Source organism: Mobula birostris, chromosome 1, assembly GCF_030028105.1.
Source record: "Mobula birostris isolate sMobBir1 chromosome 1, sMobBir1.hap1, whole genome shotgun sequence".
Classification (NCBI taxonomy): Eukaryota; Metazoa; Chordata; class Chondrichthyes; order Myliobatiformes; family Myliobatidae; genus Mobula; species Mobula birostris.
Genome location: NC_092370.1, coordinates 197,648,848 through 197,665,436, shown reverse-complemented (window position 1 = coordinate 197,665,436; position 16,589 = coordinate 197,648,848). Strand labels below are relative to the sequence as shown.

At 37.5% G+C, this 16,589-nt stretch overlaps 1 protein-coding gene across 3 annotated transcripts in view; it reads left to right on the top strand.

Moving 5' to 3' along the window:
- The window catches only part of arid4a (AT-rich interactive domain 4A), a 110,933-nt gene that overhangs the window by 53,209 nt on the left and 41,135 nt on the right, over positions 1-16,589 (top strand). For all 3 annotated transcript variants that reach the window (XM_072268042.1, XM_072268051.1, XM_072268060.1), the window contains exons 12-15: positions 181-253; positions 819-913; positions 8,178-8,275; positions 15,208-15,424. In XM_072268042.1, coding sequence (XP_072124143.1) covers positions 181-253; positions 819-913; positions 8,178-8,275; positions 15,208-15,424 — 483 coding nt within the window. The remainder of the gene's footprint in view (positions 1-180; positions 254-818; positions 914-8,177; positions 8,276-15,207; positions 15,425-16,589) is intronic.

Genomic DNA, 16,589 nt, shown 5'->3' with positions numbered 1-16,589 from the left:
TAAAATAAACTGTAGTGTATTATTTATTTGATTGTTAAACTGTATTCCAGTATCAGCAGAGTCTGATAGCTGTGCAGGATGTTGTAATTGGATTTATAAATACCCTATCAAGTGATAACTTCACAGCACTAGACCAGATGCTTTTTTTTAATATGTGATGGTTAATATGTCTATCACTAGGTAGAGGAGGAGCTAGATCCAGAAGAGAGAGACAATTTCTTGCAACAACTCTACAAATTCATGGAGGATAGAGGTAAGAACTTTTCTTAAAAGTGAAGCCAGTATTTGTATTGTGTGTGCATATTTTTAAGTATTAATGGTACAATGTTTTTAATTTTGTTCAGATAAACAGGTGAAAGTGATGTCAAAAGTACTTTTGTGATTGTAGGGCTTTTTTTGGTTTCCACGTAAGTTTTGTATTTAAGTTTGTAGTTAATTTGTATACATAACACTGTATTCTAGACCTAAAGGAAGCTTTCAACCCATGCTGCTTTTCAATGATACTATGATATCAGTACCATAAATGTTGATAGTGGATCCTATCCAATTTTTAAAAATATTTCATTCACCACAAAATAGATTAATTTGCGAAAACTTAGCTGAGTGTTGTGCTCAGCTGTGGTTTACCATCGATATACTTGGACATTATAACCGTGATGTTTGATGTACAGTATGTGAATACTTCCATCACTATAGTTAGAATAAATACCAATATGGTTGATCATATTATGAACTCTTGGGAACAATATGACAATATGTTTATTTCTTTGTATTCAAAAAATCTCTAAATTGGTAACCAATTGTATTATATTTTCCAGGAACACCTATCAATAAACCACCAGTACTAGGCTACAAAGACCTGAATCTTTTCAAACTCTTCAGACTGGTGTATCAACATGGTGGATGTGACAATGTGAGTTCAATTTAATTTTACAGTGCCTTGAAAAAGTATTCGGCCTCCACAACTATTTTCACATTTTACTGTCTCATTTTCTTAATTTAAAATATATTGAAGTGGGAATATTTGAACTAATTTCAAAACATTGTGCATCATGTCAAATCAAAAGAAAAATTCCAAAACCTGTCATCAATTTACTAAAAATTGAAATCCAAAATTGTGTGGCTGAAAAAATATTAATCCTGTTTGTAATTACAAGCTAATTTTTCTCAGGTGCAGTATGTGTATTAGATAAACAACTCACCTGATCTGTTGATGTAGAAAGTTGGAGGATGACCTGTTTTTCAATGAATTTGTAAGAATAAGTACCCCTTCTCTCTGTAAGCTCTGTATGATAGATTTTCAACAAACAAAACCAAAAGGAAGACAAAAGTGTATTGCAAGTCAGGGAAATGATAATAGAGAAGCACAAATCAAGGGAATGTACAAGACCATCTCAAAGGCATTGAACATATCTGGGAGCTCAGTGCAGTCCATCGTGAAAAAGTGGAAAAAATATGAAACCACAGCCACACTGTTTAGGTAAGGCCATCCCTCTAAACTTAGTCGCCAGAGAAGAATGGCACTTGTAAGAGAGGCTACTATGACGCCAACAATCACTGTGTGTGAGCCACAGAAGTCAGTGGCTGCAACTGGAGATGAATTTCATAGCTCCACAATCACTAAGGCCTTGCACAAAAAGAGTTTTTATGGGAAAGTGGCAAGGAAGAGCCGTGACTTTAAAAAAACATACCCACTGCCCATAAAGACTTTGCAAAACGTCACTTAGAAGATACTGTAAATATGTGGAAGAAGGTCTTATGGTCGGCTGAGACTAAGTGAAACCTTTTTGTCTTAACACTAAGCAATACGTGTGGCATAAATCTAATAGTATCAACCAGGTAATAACATCCCTCTTGTAAAGCATGGTGGGGGTATCATCACGCTATGGGGATGCTTTTCAGCAGCAGGGACTGGAAATCTGGTCAGGGTTGATGCTGGTAAATACAGAGAAATCCTGGATTAAAAACCTGCTAGCCTCTGCCAGAAAGCTGCAACTGGGGAGGAAGTTTCTCTTTTAGCAGAGCAACAGCCCAAAGAACACTGCCAGACCATCCATGGGGTGGCTTGAAATGGAGAGAATTGATGTCCTTATGTCAAGAGTCCTGATCTTAACCCGATGAAACATCTTCGGTAAGACCTCAAGATTGCTGTCCACTGCTGCTCGCCAACTAACCTGGCACAGTTTGAACAATTTTGCAAGAAGAAATGGGCAAATCTTGCTTTATCACATTGTGCAAAGCTAATAGAGATTTATCCAAAAAGATGAATGGCTGTAATAGTTGGTTCAAGTAAGTACTGGGGAAATGGAGGGGGGGGGGGGTGAATACTTAACTGCAGACATTTAAGTTTTTGAATTTTTAGTTTTTCGTGCTTTACAATTATCAGTTTTTTTTGGGCTGTACTGTGAAATAGGAGCATGTGATTCACAAATAAAAATTCTCAGTTAAATTGTTCAAGATCCCTAGTTGTAATACTCATGTGAACAAAGGTTTGGGGGCTGAATACTTTTACAAGGCACTGTACTTACTCAAGTGAAAATGTACTGCTATATTATTGAACTCCAGATATTGAAGATGATTTTTACTCTTAAAAATAGCTATATTTTATTCTACTTTCGACAATATTTTGTGTTCTACATTATATAGAATTATTAAAATAGTAGTTGCAGTCTACCAGCTAATGGCTAAATTTTCACTTTTTAAAAAGTATGTCGTGTTGTGAGCTCTGTCTAATGTTCTATTTCTATTTATTTGAATTATGTGTGAATGCCTTAATACCAAATCATGTCAGCTGTAATCCTTAGCTACATACACCGACACATAGATATGAATAATGGAAGTCTCGTTCCATTTAGTTGGGCTTCGTGTGATCTTGAGGGTTGTCAGGAGCTCTGAGTGATGAAATACAAAATTTTTTTGGATTATTCCATTGATTTCACTCTGTATTTTATGAAAGCCATCCTGGGAGAAAACTATAACAATACAAGTCTTAAATCTGCCGGAGTTTAAAGGGCTGAATCTTACTCGTTTGTTGCATGCACATGCTTTTCATAAACACAAACTAGAATTTTGATTGTTTGTAAAATTTCATGTTCATATCAAAGAAGCCGCAGATAGTGGAAATCTTAAACAGAAAATTTTGGAAACATTCAGCAGGCCAGGCAATATCCATTGAAAGAGAATTCACATGTCAGGTGTGAAATTCTTCATTAGAAAGTTTGAGCTTGAAATATTTACTCTGTTTCTATTTTGTCAGAGACTGCCTGATCTGCTAAGTACTCCTAGTATTTTTGGTTTTCGTTTAGATAATACATGTTATGTTTCATCCTTTTATAAGTATAACAAGAAGTGATAGACTAATAAAGGCTGTCTAGAGAAACTGCTCCGTAACGCATTGTTGATTAATAATTCTTTTTTTTTTCATTTAGAGATATGGCTACACTGACACTGTTTTATCCAAATTTGTATTTTGTTAGTGCAATCTTCAGATAATGTATATAAACTAGACAGAAAATATATTTAATGAATAGACATATGCCAATATTTGGTGTTAATGTTTTCAGTGTCTTACCCCAAAGATTATATTTATGACATAATTGGACACATTGCATCTTGGTTCACTGTTTTAGTTTTGCCCACACTTACAGGCAGCAGTTAACAAATTCAGTACTGATAATGTTAACATTCTGATTTTTTGTGGACCAAGCTGTCTGTTCAGTTTTGGCTGTTTGCAACTATTTTGCTCTGCTTTATTTTATTGAGCAAATGCTTTTCTGTTTAATTAATTTGACTCTGATGACCTTCCTTATAATGGTTCAAAAATATGTTTTTAGCTCTTTAGCGTAGTATTTTAACAGATAACAATAAGAGTAATCATGGAAATAAAGCACACACAAATGTCATAACATCTGTCCATTGCTTTTTTTTTACCCTTAGCAACAAATACAAAAATCTCATCACTAGCATGAACTGCAAATGCAAGTGCTGCCTGGTTCCTGTTCTGCTCTGCTTGCACTTCAGGACACCAGAAAGTGATGGACTACCTAAAGCTAATGATAAAAGATTTCATAAATCAATACCCTCAATAAAATTTCATTCACCAGTAATAGTTAGCCACATTTTCATATTTTTTTTTAACTATACGTGTATATCAAATGATGAGGGGTCTGGACCAAGAGGAAAATGGGAAGCATTTTCTTTTTGGTTGAAGACTAGTGGTTACTGGTAGAAAATAAAGGAGAAAAGAATAAAGAATTACATGAGGAAACACTTTTCATGTAAGGTTTGGTTGGTATCTGTGGTGCACTGCTTACTCAATGTGGCCTTCAAAAGGGAATTAGGTGAATATGATGGACGAAACATTGCAAGGCCATAGAGAAACAGTTAGTAAGTGGAACTAGAGAGTTGTTCTGGTGGTGACGACATTGACATGAAGAGCTGAATGGTCTCTAGTACCATCAAAACCACTCTTTGAAATCTCACAGTTCGCTATGCCTCCCAAGTTTGTGTTATCTGGGGATACAGCTGATAGTGTCCGGGGTGCCAAAGCCCAAATCTTCAAAATCAAGCACAGTAGTAGTTCTAATACAGATCCATTGGGAGCCTTGCATTGTTCTCCAATCTGGAAGTTACTCTGTGCTGTTAGTTTTTTTAGTTCATGAAGCCAGTTTTCTAACTGTCTTGGTGCTGCCCCTTTTATTCCATAGGCGCCTTCTGGAAAAAAAAATATATATATATACTTTTTAAACATCTTCCTTTGCTGAGATTCCAGCAGCATAATTTCCTATGGTATCTCAGCCATATTTTCTCCCCTATGAATAAATTTCCATTTTAGTCTTAATTTGTTTCCTCACCACTCTTTTCCTATTCATGCGCCTATGGAATATTTTTGAATTCTCTTTCATGTTGGTGCTAGTCTTCTCATGTTCTGTTTTCCTTCGTTATTTTTAAATCTTCTTTGAACATTCTATGATCAGCATGGTTTTCATGTAACATCTATCATATTTTTAGCTCTGCCCTTCTGATTATACAGAATTGGGACTTCATTCCTTCATACATAGAAGATTGAGAGAAGATTTGATGGAGATATACAGAATTATGAGGGGTGTAGACAGGGTAAATGCAGGCCGGCTTTTTCCACTGAGGTTGAGTGGGACCACCACCAGAGGTCATGGGTTAAAGGCGAAACATTTAAGGAGAACATGAGCAGAAACCTCTTCACTCAGAGGGCTGTGAGAGTGTGGAATGAGCTACCAGCGCAACTGGTGCATGTGAGCTCGATTTCAGTGTTTAAGAGAAGTTTGGAAAAGTACATGGATGGTAGAGGCATAGAGGGTTATGGTCCGGGTGGAGGCCAATGGGAGTAGGCAGTTTAAGTGGTTTGGCACAAACTAGATGGACTGAAAGGCCTGGTTCTGTGCTGACTTTTCGGACTCTAAAGAGCTCAACCTTTAATTTACCTACTCTTTTCTATCACAGGAAATATCTGAGCTATACCCAAAACATCTTTCACTTAAAGGCTTCTTGTTCAGTAATATCTTTGTCTTCAACCTTTGTTTCCAGTTTATCCAGGTTGTTCTCATCCCAACTAATATGGCCTTTTGCTTTACCCTGGAGTAGTTTACAGTGGTGCTAGAAAGTTTGTGAACTTCTGAGAATTTTCTCTATTTCTGCACAAATGTGACCTGAAATGTGATCAGGTCTTCATGTCAGTCCTAAAACTAGATAAAGAGAACCAATTAAATAAATAACGCAAACAACCATTATATTTATTTATTTATTGAGAAAAATGATCCAATATTACTTGTATTTGTTGGAAAAAGTATGCGAGCCTTTACTTTCAGTAACTGGTGTGACCCCCTTGTACAGCAATAACTTCAACCAAATGTTTCCGGTGACTGTTGATCAGCTTGGAGGAATTTTAGGCCATTCCTCACAAAACTGCTTCAACTCCAGGATGTTGGTGGGCTTCCTTGCGTGAGCTGCTTGCTTCAGGTCCTTCCGCAACATTTCTATAGGATTAAGGTCAGGACTTCGGTTAGGCTATTCCAAAATGTGAAATTTCTTTGTTTTAACCATTTTTTGCTAGGCTGACTTGTGTGTCTAGGGTTGATATCTTGCTGCATGACCCACTTTGTCTTAAGCTTCAGTTCACGGATGGATATCCTGACATTTTCTTGTAGAATTTGAAGATATAATTCAGAATTCATCGTTCCATCTATGATGGCAAGCCATCTTGGTCCCGAAGCAGCAAAGCAGGCCCAAACCATGACTCTGCCGCCACCATGTTTATTAGATGAGGTTCTTATGCTGAAATGCAGTGTTTGTTTTTGCCAAACAATGCTTCTCATTTAAATAAAAAAAGTTCTACTTTGGACTGATCTGTCCACAGAACATTCTTCCAATAACCTTCTGGCTTATCCATGTGGTTTTTAGCAAACTTTAGACAGGCAGCAATGTTCTTGGAGAGTAGTGGCTTTCTCCTTGCAATCCTGCCATGCACACCATTGTTGTTCAGTGTTTGCCCGATGGTAGACTACTGAACACTGAGATTAGCCAATGCAAGAGTGGCCTGTAGCTCCTTAGATATTATCCTGGGGTTCTTCATGACCTCCTGGAATATTACACACCTTGCTCTTGGAGTGATTTTTGTTGGTTGACCACTCCTGGGGAGAGTAACAATGGTGTTGAATTTCTTCCATTTGTACGCTATCTGCCTGACTGGATTGGTGGAGCCCAAACTCTAGAAATGTGGTTTATATTCTTTTCCAGCCTGGAAAGCATCAAGAACTTTTTTTTCTGAGGTCCTCAGAAATCTCATTTGATTGAGGCATGGCACACTTCCAAAAACCTGTGTGATGAAGATCAGACTTTGATAGTGAAGATCCAGGTTTATGTTCTTTAAGTAGGGCAGGGCCTCCCACACTCAACTTGATTGTCATCCCTGAAACACCTGACTCTAATTTTCCCTTTAAATGAACTGATAATCCTAGACGTTTGCATACTTTTTCCAACAAATACATGTAATATTGGATCACTTTTCTCAGTAAATGAACAAGTATAATTTTTCTGTGTTACTTATTCAATTAGGTTCTCTTAATCTAGTTTTAGAACTTAAATGTGAAGATGTGATCACATTTTAGGTCATATTTATGCAGATATAGAAATTCTAAATGTTTCACAAACTTTCTAGCACCAGTGTATATATTTATTTACATAATTATGCTAAATCCTGTTCATTACAATCACCATGTCTTAGCAGTTTCCCCTCTTGGTACCTGTTTCTTTTGGCCTGCCTCATTTCCCAGAACAAAGTCAGGCAATGCAGCCTTTATTTTTGGGAACAGAAGCATACGGAACATTCACCTGAAAATTCTTCAGAAACCCCTTTCGGTTTTTGCCTGTTATGTTATTGCTTCAGCAAATTACTTCTTCATCATTGTTCTAGCTGTGCCATTTTCTTCACCTTGAACTTTGTTACTTGAACGCCTTTTGTGCCAAGTTCTACAAATGAAGTTTTAAAATGAACTAGTGTGCTGCCTAGTTAATTTTGGCAAAAGAAGTGATACACTGACTTACTGGTCCATTAGTATACTGTGATGTGGAGTGTGAAAAGTGACGATAGTTGTCAGTTCAAGTGAATCACTCTGTTAACTAAGAGTGATTAAGTCATCAATAGAATATTTGTATATAGCTCTTCGTGTACTCATGACACTTCTTGTTTATTGAAATCATTTTAGCTGAAAGTGCTTTTGCAATTTTTTTCCCTAATCTACATGTTTTAAAACTTGTATGCAAGACTTCTTTGTATACAGTTTCAGATTGTCTCTTGACAATCTAATGAAAACTGCTACTATTCCTGAAAACTTGGGTGTATATATATGTTTGCACTAACATTAAGAGTTCTTGGTAATATTTAAATAACAAATCCTTGAGCAATATTACCTCTGATATAAAAACAAAAAAACGCTGGAAGCATCTGGCCACGTCTGGGAAAATAGAAAAGAGAGTTAATGTTTCAGGTCAAAAATTTTTTGCTGAAACTTTATTTCCAATTGACTAGAGTCATGTGATTGCTTGTACTGGTGTAGAAAATTAGATTGATTAACTATTTTAGATTTTGACTGTTGATGAAAGATATATGCAATACAGCCATTAAGTTCTGCTTATTTCTGCAGATTGACAGTGGTTCTGTATGGAAGCAAATCTACATGGACCTCGGTATTCCAATTCTGAACACTGCTGCATCTTATAATGTGAAAACAGCATATAAGAAGTAAGTGGTATCGATGGACCTAAGTTTTCCATGTAAAATATGGTTCAGTTATTGGCTTTCCTTTAATGTACAAATTAAAGCATTTGTGGTTCTCATGCACCATTTGCATTTATATTGTCCTCACCAATACTGCTGTAAACCTTGGGATGATAGGGTAATAGTGGTAGTAAAATAGTTGAAAAGGAGGATCACAACAAAGACAAGCATAACTGCAAATGAACTTACTTGAAGCAACACATAATTACAGAACAAATCGTGCTGTTGTGGTCTGATTTGCATTGTGCCGACTTCCCAAACAACACATTCTTTAGAGCTTGCTTTAAGTTTGGTTCTGTTAAAACTAAATACCATTATCTACACTTAAAACTCAGCAAGATGGTCTTGATCAATAAGCAGAATCACAAATATTTTTGCGATTTCTTAAGTTGCATTTTGATGATATGAATAATGTAATGCTTCAATTTATATCTTTGACCAGAAGGACACTAATGGGAGGTAATTTTTGTGCTTAAACTCGCATATTATGCTAAGAAACTCTTCCAAGGAAAATGACATCAAGGGGAGAATAGACGAATACAATAAGTAGTTCCTTTGCTTTTTTAAAAATGTTTCTCCAGTGCTTTATGAGTCCTCTTTAGTACTGTTGCATAATATTTGGATGGCTATTTAGATGGCCAGTTTTCCTAAGCTCTACTTCTTACCATGGGATTATTATTTTCTTGTGCTGATAATAGATAATTCGGTTACAAATGAAAAAGGAACAGTAACCGCATAAACGTAACTACAACTACAACTCTTTTTTAAAAAAAAAGTTTTAAGGCTCCTTCCATAAAAGGTGCCTTTAGCAATATGTTCTGATTTTAAGGGTTGACCATTACGTATCCTGAAGTGGAAAGTAGACTATGGCATAATCTATAAATGCTAAGCATTTTTAGAAACAATATATAGCGCCTTTTATGTCCCAAAGCTCTTTACAAACTGAAGTGTTTGCAACTATCAGCATGAAGTACTAAATGGATGAGCCTTCTCTGCCTCCTCCTGAGGTCCTTATCATCACGGATGCCAGTCTTCAGTCAATTTGTTTCACCCCACATGACATCCGAGAAACGGCTCAGCAAAGGCCATGTGTCCTGACAGCATCCTGGCTGTAGTGCTGAAAACCTGTATTCGAGAACTAGCCACACCCCTAAGTTAACTGTTCAAGTACAGCTAAAACACTGGCATCCACCTGACAATGTGGAAATTTGACCAGGTATGTCCTGTCCACAAAAAACAGGACAAATCCAACCTAACCAATCACTGCCCTCTTAGCCTGCGCCCAGTTGTTAGCAAAATTATGTTAGTTGAAATGATGTGAGTAAAATTCTCACCACTGATTTTGTTCCCAGTGCTCATTTAGGTTAATGGGACCACTTGGTTCCTGGCCTCATTACAGTCTTGGATACAAGGATTGAATTCTGGAGCCAATATAAGGGTGACTGCTCTTGATATCAAGACAGCACTTGATTAGAGGCAGTGCTAAGGAACCCTACTGATAGTATTATCAGTGAGGAACAGAGTGAAAATCCTGGAATCATACATAGCAGAATGGAAGATGGTTATGGTTTTTGCAGGCTAGTCTTCAAAGCTGCCAGAACATAGTCCTTGTGGCAGCATCCTTGGCTGAAGTATCTTCGGCAAGTTCATTAGCGACTTGATTTTCTGTCAGAAGTGAAACTGATTGTAGCTTGAAAATGTCCATCTCAAGGAAGAGAACCTAATATTTTTTAATAACTTGATGTTTTGTGGCATTGCTGCTGCTGTGTTCCTCTTTAGCAGTATTCTGCAATCCACCATCAGCCAGATTGGGCTAGGCAATTAAGTCATGTCTACAAGAGCAGGTTAGAAGCTGAATGTTCTGTGCTACATTGCTTATCTAATGATTCCTCAAATTATTTACAAGGCTTCATTTCTTAGGTGGGCGCAGTTGCAAAAATAGAAATTTGACATTATGGAAGATAAAGCACTTGGTTGCTTACGGGTGTCTCAGCATCTGTCCTGGTCACGGATTTGGACTGCAACAATGTTTCTATCCTTCCCACCCCCACTCCCAGCCCCCCTCCGGCCCCCCCAGAAAGCAACAACTTTCCTTGGTTAGTAAGTCAGTGGCAGTAAGATGATGGGATCATCAAGTTTCCTGCCAAGTCTTTCAGCATCTTGACTTGGACTAGTGTTCCTTTCTGTGATTTTTTGCTATGTTAAAATTCTAAAATTTCCAGAAAACATTGTGGAAATAACAGCAGCTTATGTAAAGAACCGCCATAGTCTTCACCATCTAGGGATCAGCAAAATGCCTTGCCAATGATGCCCATGTCGTGAAACTAATTATTAAGGAATTAAAAGATTGAAGGTAGTAATTGTAACTTTGAAATCAGGCCAGTGAATGGATGTGACAAAAACAATGACTTTAAATTGTTTGCATTTATGGATCCTTGGGAGTACAGAATGTGTGAACTGATTTTTTTTATGCAAAGCTAGAATGTGCCCTAATATTAAGACATTTATCAAGATCTTAAGGCATTATAAGACTCATTTGAGAAGCAGACGTGAATAGTTTATGTATTGTTCACAATTTATCACCGCAGTCACACATTGCTGAGTTACTATCATCTTAGTCGTATTGCATTATTTTAAATTACCAGTAATAATTCATTGTAGAGGATTGCTGATGGTTCAGAAGCTGCATCTAGAAGATATTGAATTTAGTATCCTATGGATGCATTCCTTGGGGGAATATATATGTGTGTGTGTGTGTGTGTGTGTGTGTGTGTGTGTGTGTGTGTGTATGTGTGTATGTATATTAAATAGTTAGATTAAAAATAGTGCAAAACAGAAATAATATATATTTTTAAAAAGTGAGGTAGTATTCATGGGTTCAATGTCCATTTAGGAATCGGATGGCAGAAGGGAAGAAGCTGTACCTGAATCGCTGAGTGTATGCCTTCAGGCTTCTCTACCCCCTTCCTGATGGCAACAATGAAAAGAGGGCATGTCCTCGGTGATGGGTGTCTTTAATGATGGACGCTGCCTTTTTAAGGAACTGCTCCTTGAAGATGTCTTGGATACTATGGAGGCCGGTACCCAAGATGGAACTGACTAATTTTACAGCTTTCTGTAGCTTCTTTCGAAAAACTGTGCAGTCGTTCCCTCCCCCCGCCCCCCCCCATACCAGACAGTGATGCAGCCTGTCAGAATACTCTCCACAGTACATCTGTAGAAGCTTTCAAGTGTTTTAGGTGACAAACTGAATCTCTTGAAACTCCTAATCAAATATAGTCGCTGTCTTGCATTCTTTATAGCTTCAGGTTAGATCCTCAGAGATCTTGATACCAAGGAACTTGAAATTGCTTGCTTTCTCCACTTCTGATCTCTTTGAGGATTGGTTTGTGTTCCCTTGACTTGCCCTTCCTAAAGTCCACAATCATCTCCTTCGTTTTACTGATGTTGCTGCGACACCACTCAACTAGCTGGTATATCTGGCTGTTGTACGCCCTATCATCTCCATCTGAGATTCTACCAACAATTGTATCATCAGCAAGTTTATAGATGGTGTTTGAGCTATACCTAGCCACACAGTCATGGATAATAGAGGGAGTAGAGCAGTGGGCGAAGCACACATCCCTGAGGTATGCCAGTGTTGATTGTCAGTGAGGAGGAGATATTATTACCAATCCGCACAGATTGTGGTGTTCTGGTTAAGAAGTCAAAAGATCCAGTTGCAGATGCAGGTAGGGAGGTCCAGGTACTGTAGCTTACTGATCAGGACTGTGGGGATGATGATGTTAAACACTGAGCTATAGTCAACAAGCAGCATTCTTACATTAGGTGTTTGTATTGTCCAGGTGATCTAAAGCTGTGTGAAGAGCCATTGACATTGCATCTGCTGTAGACCTATTGTGGTGATAAGCAAATTGCAGTGGGTCCGGGCCCTTGCTGAGGCAGGAGTTGATTTTTGTCATGACCAACCTCTCAAAGTATTTCATCACTGTAGATGTGAGTGCTACTGGGTGATAGTCATCAAGGCAGCTCACACTACTCTTCTTACTTTTTTGCCAGCACTTACTGAAATGTTCTTCTATTTGAGCATATTCTGCTCAATTACAGCTACTTATCTGATTTTCTAAGTAATCAGTAGGGGACAAGAAAATAATAAAATGAAGCCATGACATAAGCATTTTTGACAGATCTTCGTGAGTTCAGCATTGTTTTACTAACTTGCCAAATCTAAATTCTAATACCTTCTGATTTCCTTCCATTTACATGTTCTAAGTTTGTCTTGTATTCCTTGCATTTCTTGTGACTGAAAATATATTTAGATCCACCACTGTAATGAATGTTCAAAATAAAAGCTATATTCAATCTCATGTGGAAATGCACTGCTGGACGTACTATCCATCAAGGTCTCATCTGTTCTCTCAGGTGAATGAGAAAGATCCATGACATTATTTTGAAGAGCAGGGGGGCATCGCTGGTTTTCTAAGCCAATATTTACCATCACTCAATACACCTAAAACAAGTAATCTGACTATTATCTTAATACTGTTGACAGGTAAACACCATGCACAATTTTGTTGATGTGTTTCCAACATTGTAATAGCAATTACATTTTTAAAGTACTTCCAGGCTGTAAATTGCTTTGAGATAATGTGAAGGGATATTTCTCAGGCAGTGTACTGGGAATAAAAAGGTGTAATGTATAATGAACTTGAACATTTTACTCAGTGTGAATTAAAGGTTGGAACATAGTTGTAAAGGTAGGACTGAAGCAGCACTATAATAAAGTAATTGTAATTATTGCTCTTGACATAGAGAATTATTAGGAAATGTGAGCATGATGGAAAATCTGAATGAAGTGAATGAAGCAAGTTCAAGAGCTTCATTCTCAATCATGGGTGTTCTTCATGGCATTGCTTACAAATGACTGACTTGTGGAGAAATCTGTTCTCAGCAATGGAACCCTTTGAAAACCTGTACTATTCTCAACAATCTGTCATTGCTTCATACTATATTAAATTAAATTATTGAAAAATTAAGGAAGCATGAGATTGTAAACAAGAAGATTACCTACTGGATGCATGAATTTGGAAATTACACTTTTAACAAGTTGTGGAGGTAAAAAGTAAAATCCCATGTAATGAGTTCAAATTCCAGGAAAGGATTGGCAAGGATGTGTGATCTTGTCTTTGACACCAGTATGCTCAAATTAGTGTTGATATCTTAATCTACCTTAGGACTTTTGCTGTTGAGGAAGCAAAATGATTCTATCTGATAAGTTTGTTTCAACTTCCACTCTTTCCCTTCAGATTCAGGGTAAGTCATAGTCATGCTCCATGGGGTGAACTCTTTGGTCCAGTGTGTTGTTGCCCACCATTAAGTACCAATCAATACAAATCCTATTTGCCAATACTTGGCTTGAAATCTTGTATGCCATTCATATTCAGGCACTTTTTAAAATACCCACCTATTTGGGAAGTGTGTTCCAGATTCCAGCTACCCTCTGCATCAGCAAGTTATTTCTAGGATCCTCTGTGCCTTCTAGTTTTAAGCTGTAATAAAAGCTTCCCACTATCTATACTGTCTCTGCTCCTCAGAATTTTGCATATTACTTTCAGGTCTACCATCAGCCTCCTCTGCTTCCAAGAAAATAGTTTAGCAAGCATTTCCTTTATACTGAAATGTTCCACACCAGGAAACATTGATAAATCTTGTCTTTGCTTTTCTGACAGTGTGGTGTCAGAACTATATGCCGTATTCCAGCTGTGTCCTAACTAATATTTTACAAAGATGTACCATAGCCTTCCTGGACTTGTACTTTGTGCTCTGGCTGATGAAGATAGGCATCTGATAGATTTTCACCAACTTATCTGTTTGTGGTTTAACTGTTGGAGATATCTGGATTTGTACTCTCTCTTCCTCTTCTTCATTATCCTCTTGTTAGGTCTTCCCCTTGTTAGTCCTCACAAATTTGAACACCTTATGTTTATAAAGATTAAACTTCATCTGCTGCTGTTCTATCATTTTGACAATAGATCAATATCATCCTGAAGTTTAACACTGTCCAATTTGTAATAAACATCATCACCAGTTTTTAACTATTCATAAACTTGCTAATCACCCTTGCTGTGTTCATATCCAAAGAGTAAAGATGCTCAAGTTGATTCCTATGGTTCACCACTAGTTGCCAACATCAATCACAATGAACATTCAACATCATCCTCTGCCTGCTGTTACCGTGCTAATTTTAGATTCTGTTTTCCAGTTTGCCACTTGAGTGCCATGTTCTCTAACTGTACCAGACTGATCCCTTTTGCAGTATTTCAATTGAAGATGTTACTTTTTCTCTGACAGCACTGCAGATTACATTACAGCTGATTTGCTGGTTTCTAAAATCACTTAAGGATATTTTCAGACCTACAAGTTATGGATTATTTATGTGAATCTCCACAGTTTAAACATGTCTGTGTAAAATCTAAAGATCGTCTTGAATTGTCAGCAATAAATGTACTTGAGAATATCGATCACTGTTTAAACTGAATATGACGAAGGTGAATATCATGGTCAATAGATACTCTGACATACTTTTAGTACCAACAGCCAAGGACATGCTCTTCCCCTTGAATTTCTGATGATAGTCTTACCTGAACAATACTAGTAAGTCATAATGAAAGCACAGTTCAATCTAATTATGTAGCTGTGAAATGTAGTGACTGAACATGAATTGTGTTGATGCCAAAGTTTTCCTGCAAATTTAACTACAATAGTAGTGTAATAGTTTAGTAACTCTTTATTTCCTCACTATCATTTTTGATGTGATCAGGTTTGAATCTTGGACAGTCATGGGCTTTCTTTAATATCAGTTTTGTGCCTTTCCTTTGTACCTGACTAAATTCTAGGTACTTGTATGGCTTTGAAGAATACTGTCGTGCAGCTGATCTTCGCTTTAGGACCATTCATCATATGGAACCTAAAGGAAAAACATTGGAAAAAGGTGAAGAGAATGGTGCATATGATCCAAAGAAAGTATCTGGAGCTTCAGATGAAGAAACAGATTTTGAGAAAAATGATGAAGCTGCAAATGAAAAAGAGGAAAAAGAAGTCATAACTCCAAGAGTAAGTAATTCGTGATCTTGATATTGCAGTAGAACTAAGGAAAGCCAGGAATATTCTCTGCATGTTTCAGATTGGCATCAGTTGTCATTGTTTGAATCTTTTAACATCCTAATGTGGATTTGTATTCTTAAGTATAAATCACAGTGGTGGTGTACTTTAGCAGCATTTTGTATTGTAATTCTGATTGTACATATTTGCAATTTAAAAGAAAAATTCCTTTATTTGAAACATGACCATAACTTCCAACACCAGCATTAATGTCCGTTCCCTATTGCCCTTGAGAAATTGTGGTGAGCTAGATTTTTTTAAATTGCTGTGGTCATACTGTTGAAATATTCCCAAAACGCCATTGGGCAGGGACTTCCAGCATTGAGATTCAATGTTGATGAAGGAATAGTAAACTGCTTCCAAGTCAGGATGGTGTGTGAGTTTGACAGAACCAGCAGAATGCTGCCCATGTCTGGTGGTAAGGATTTTGAAGGAAAGTGCAGTCGAACGATTGTATATTTTGTAGATGACTTCCCCTTTAGTCACTTTATGTCAGTGATGGATAGAATAAAAGTTAAGTGTGGTGGATTGAATGCCATGTTCCAAATGGCATTGAGCTACTTGCAAGTTGTTTGGATTGCTATCATCCTGGCTATTTGGATGTATCCTGTTGTACTCCTGACTCATTCCTTGTAGGAAATGGAAAGACTTGGGGTATTGGGGGTTAACCACTCACCACTGGATACCTAGCTTCTGAAGTGGTTCTGTTTATTATCAGAGAATGTATACAGTATGCAGACATCCGCGAAAAACAGAATAACCCCAAAAGAATGAATAACAAAAAAAATTTGAAACCCAAAGCCCCCTCCCCCTCCCCTGCACAAGCAGCAGCAGGCAACAACACATCAACTTTCCCCCTTTCATCTCCCACCCATTTCAGCAAAAAGTATCATCGCCTACCAAGCAACAGCAGAGCACCCAAAGAGAGACCATGATCTGCAGTCAACAAAACTATTGTCTACCCAACAGTTCAACATGCCACAGTCTCTCGCTCTCGCTCTCTCATTCTCTCACTCTCTACAAGGCACAGAGATATAGCACCCATTTTCACAGTGAAAGGGGAGACTGACAGTTACTGTTATGATATTACAGTATGGTGCATCGTTTTCCCATACTC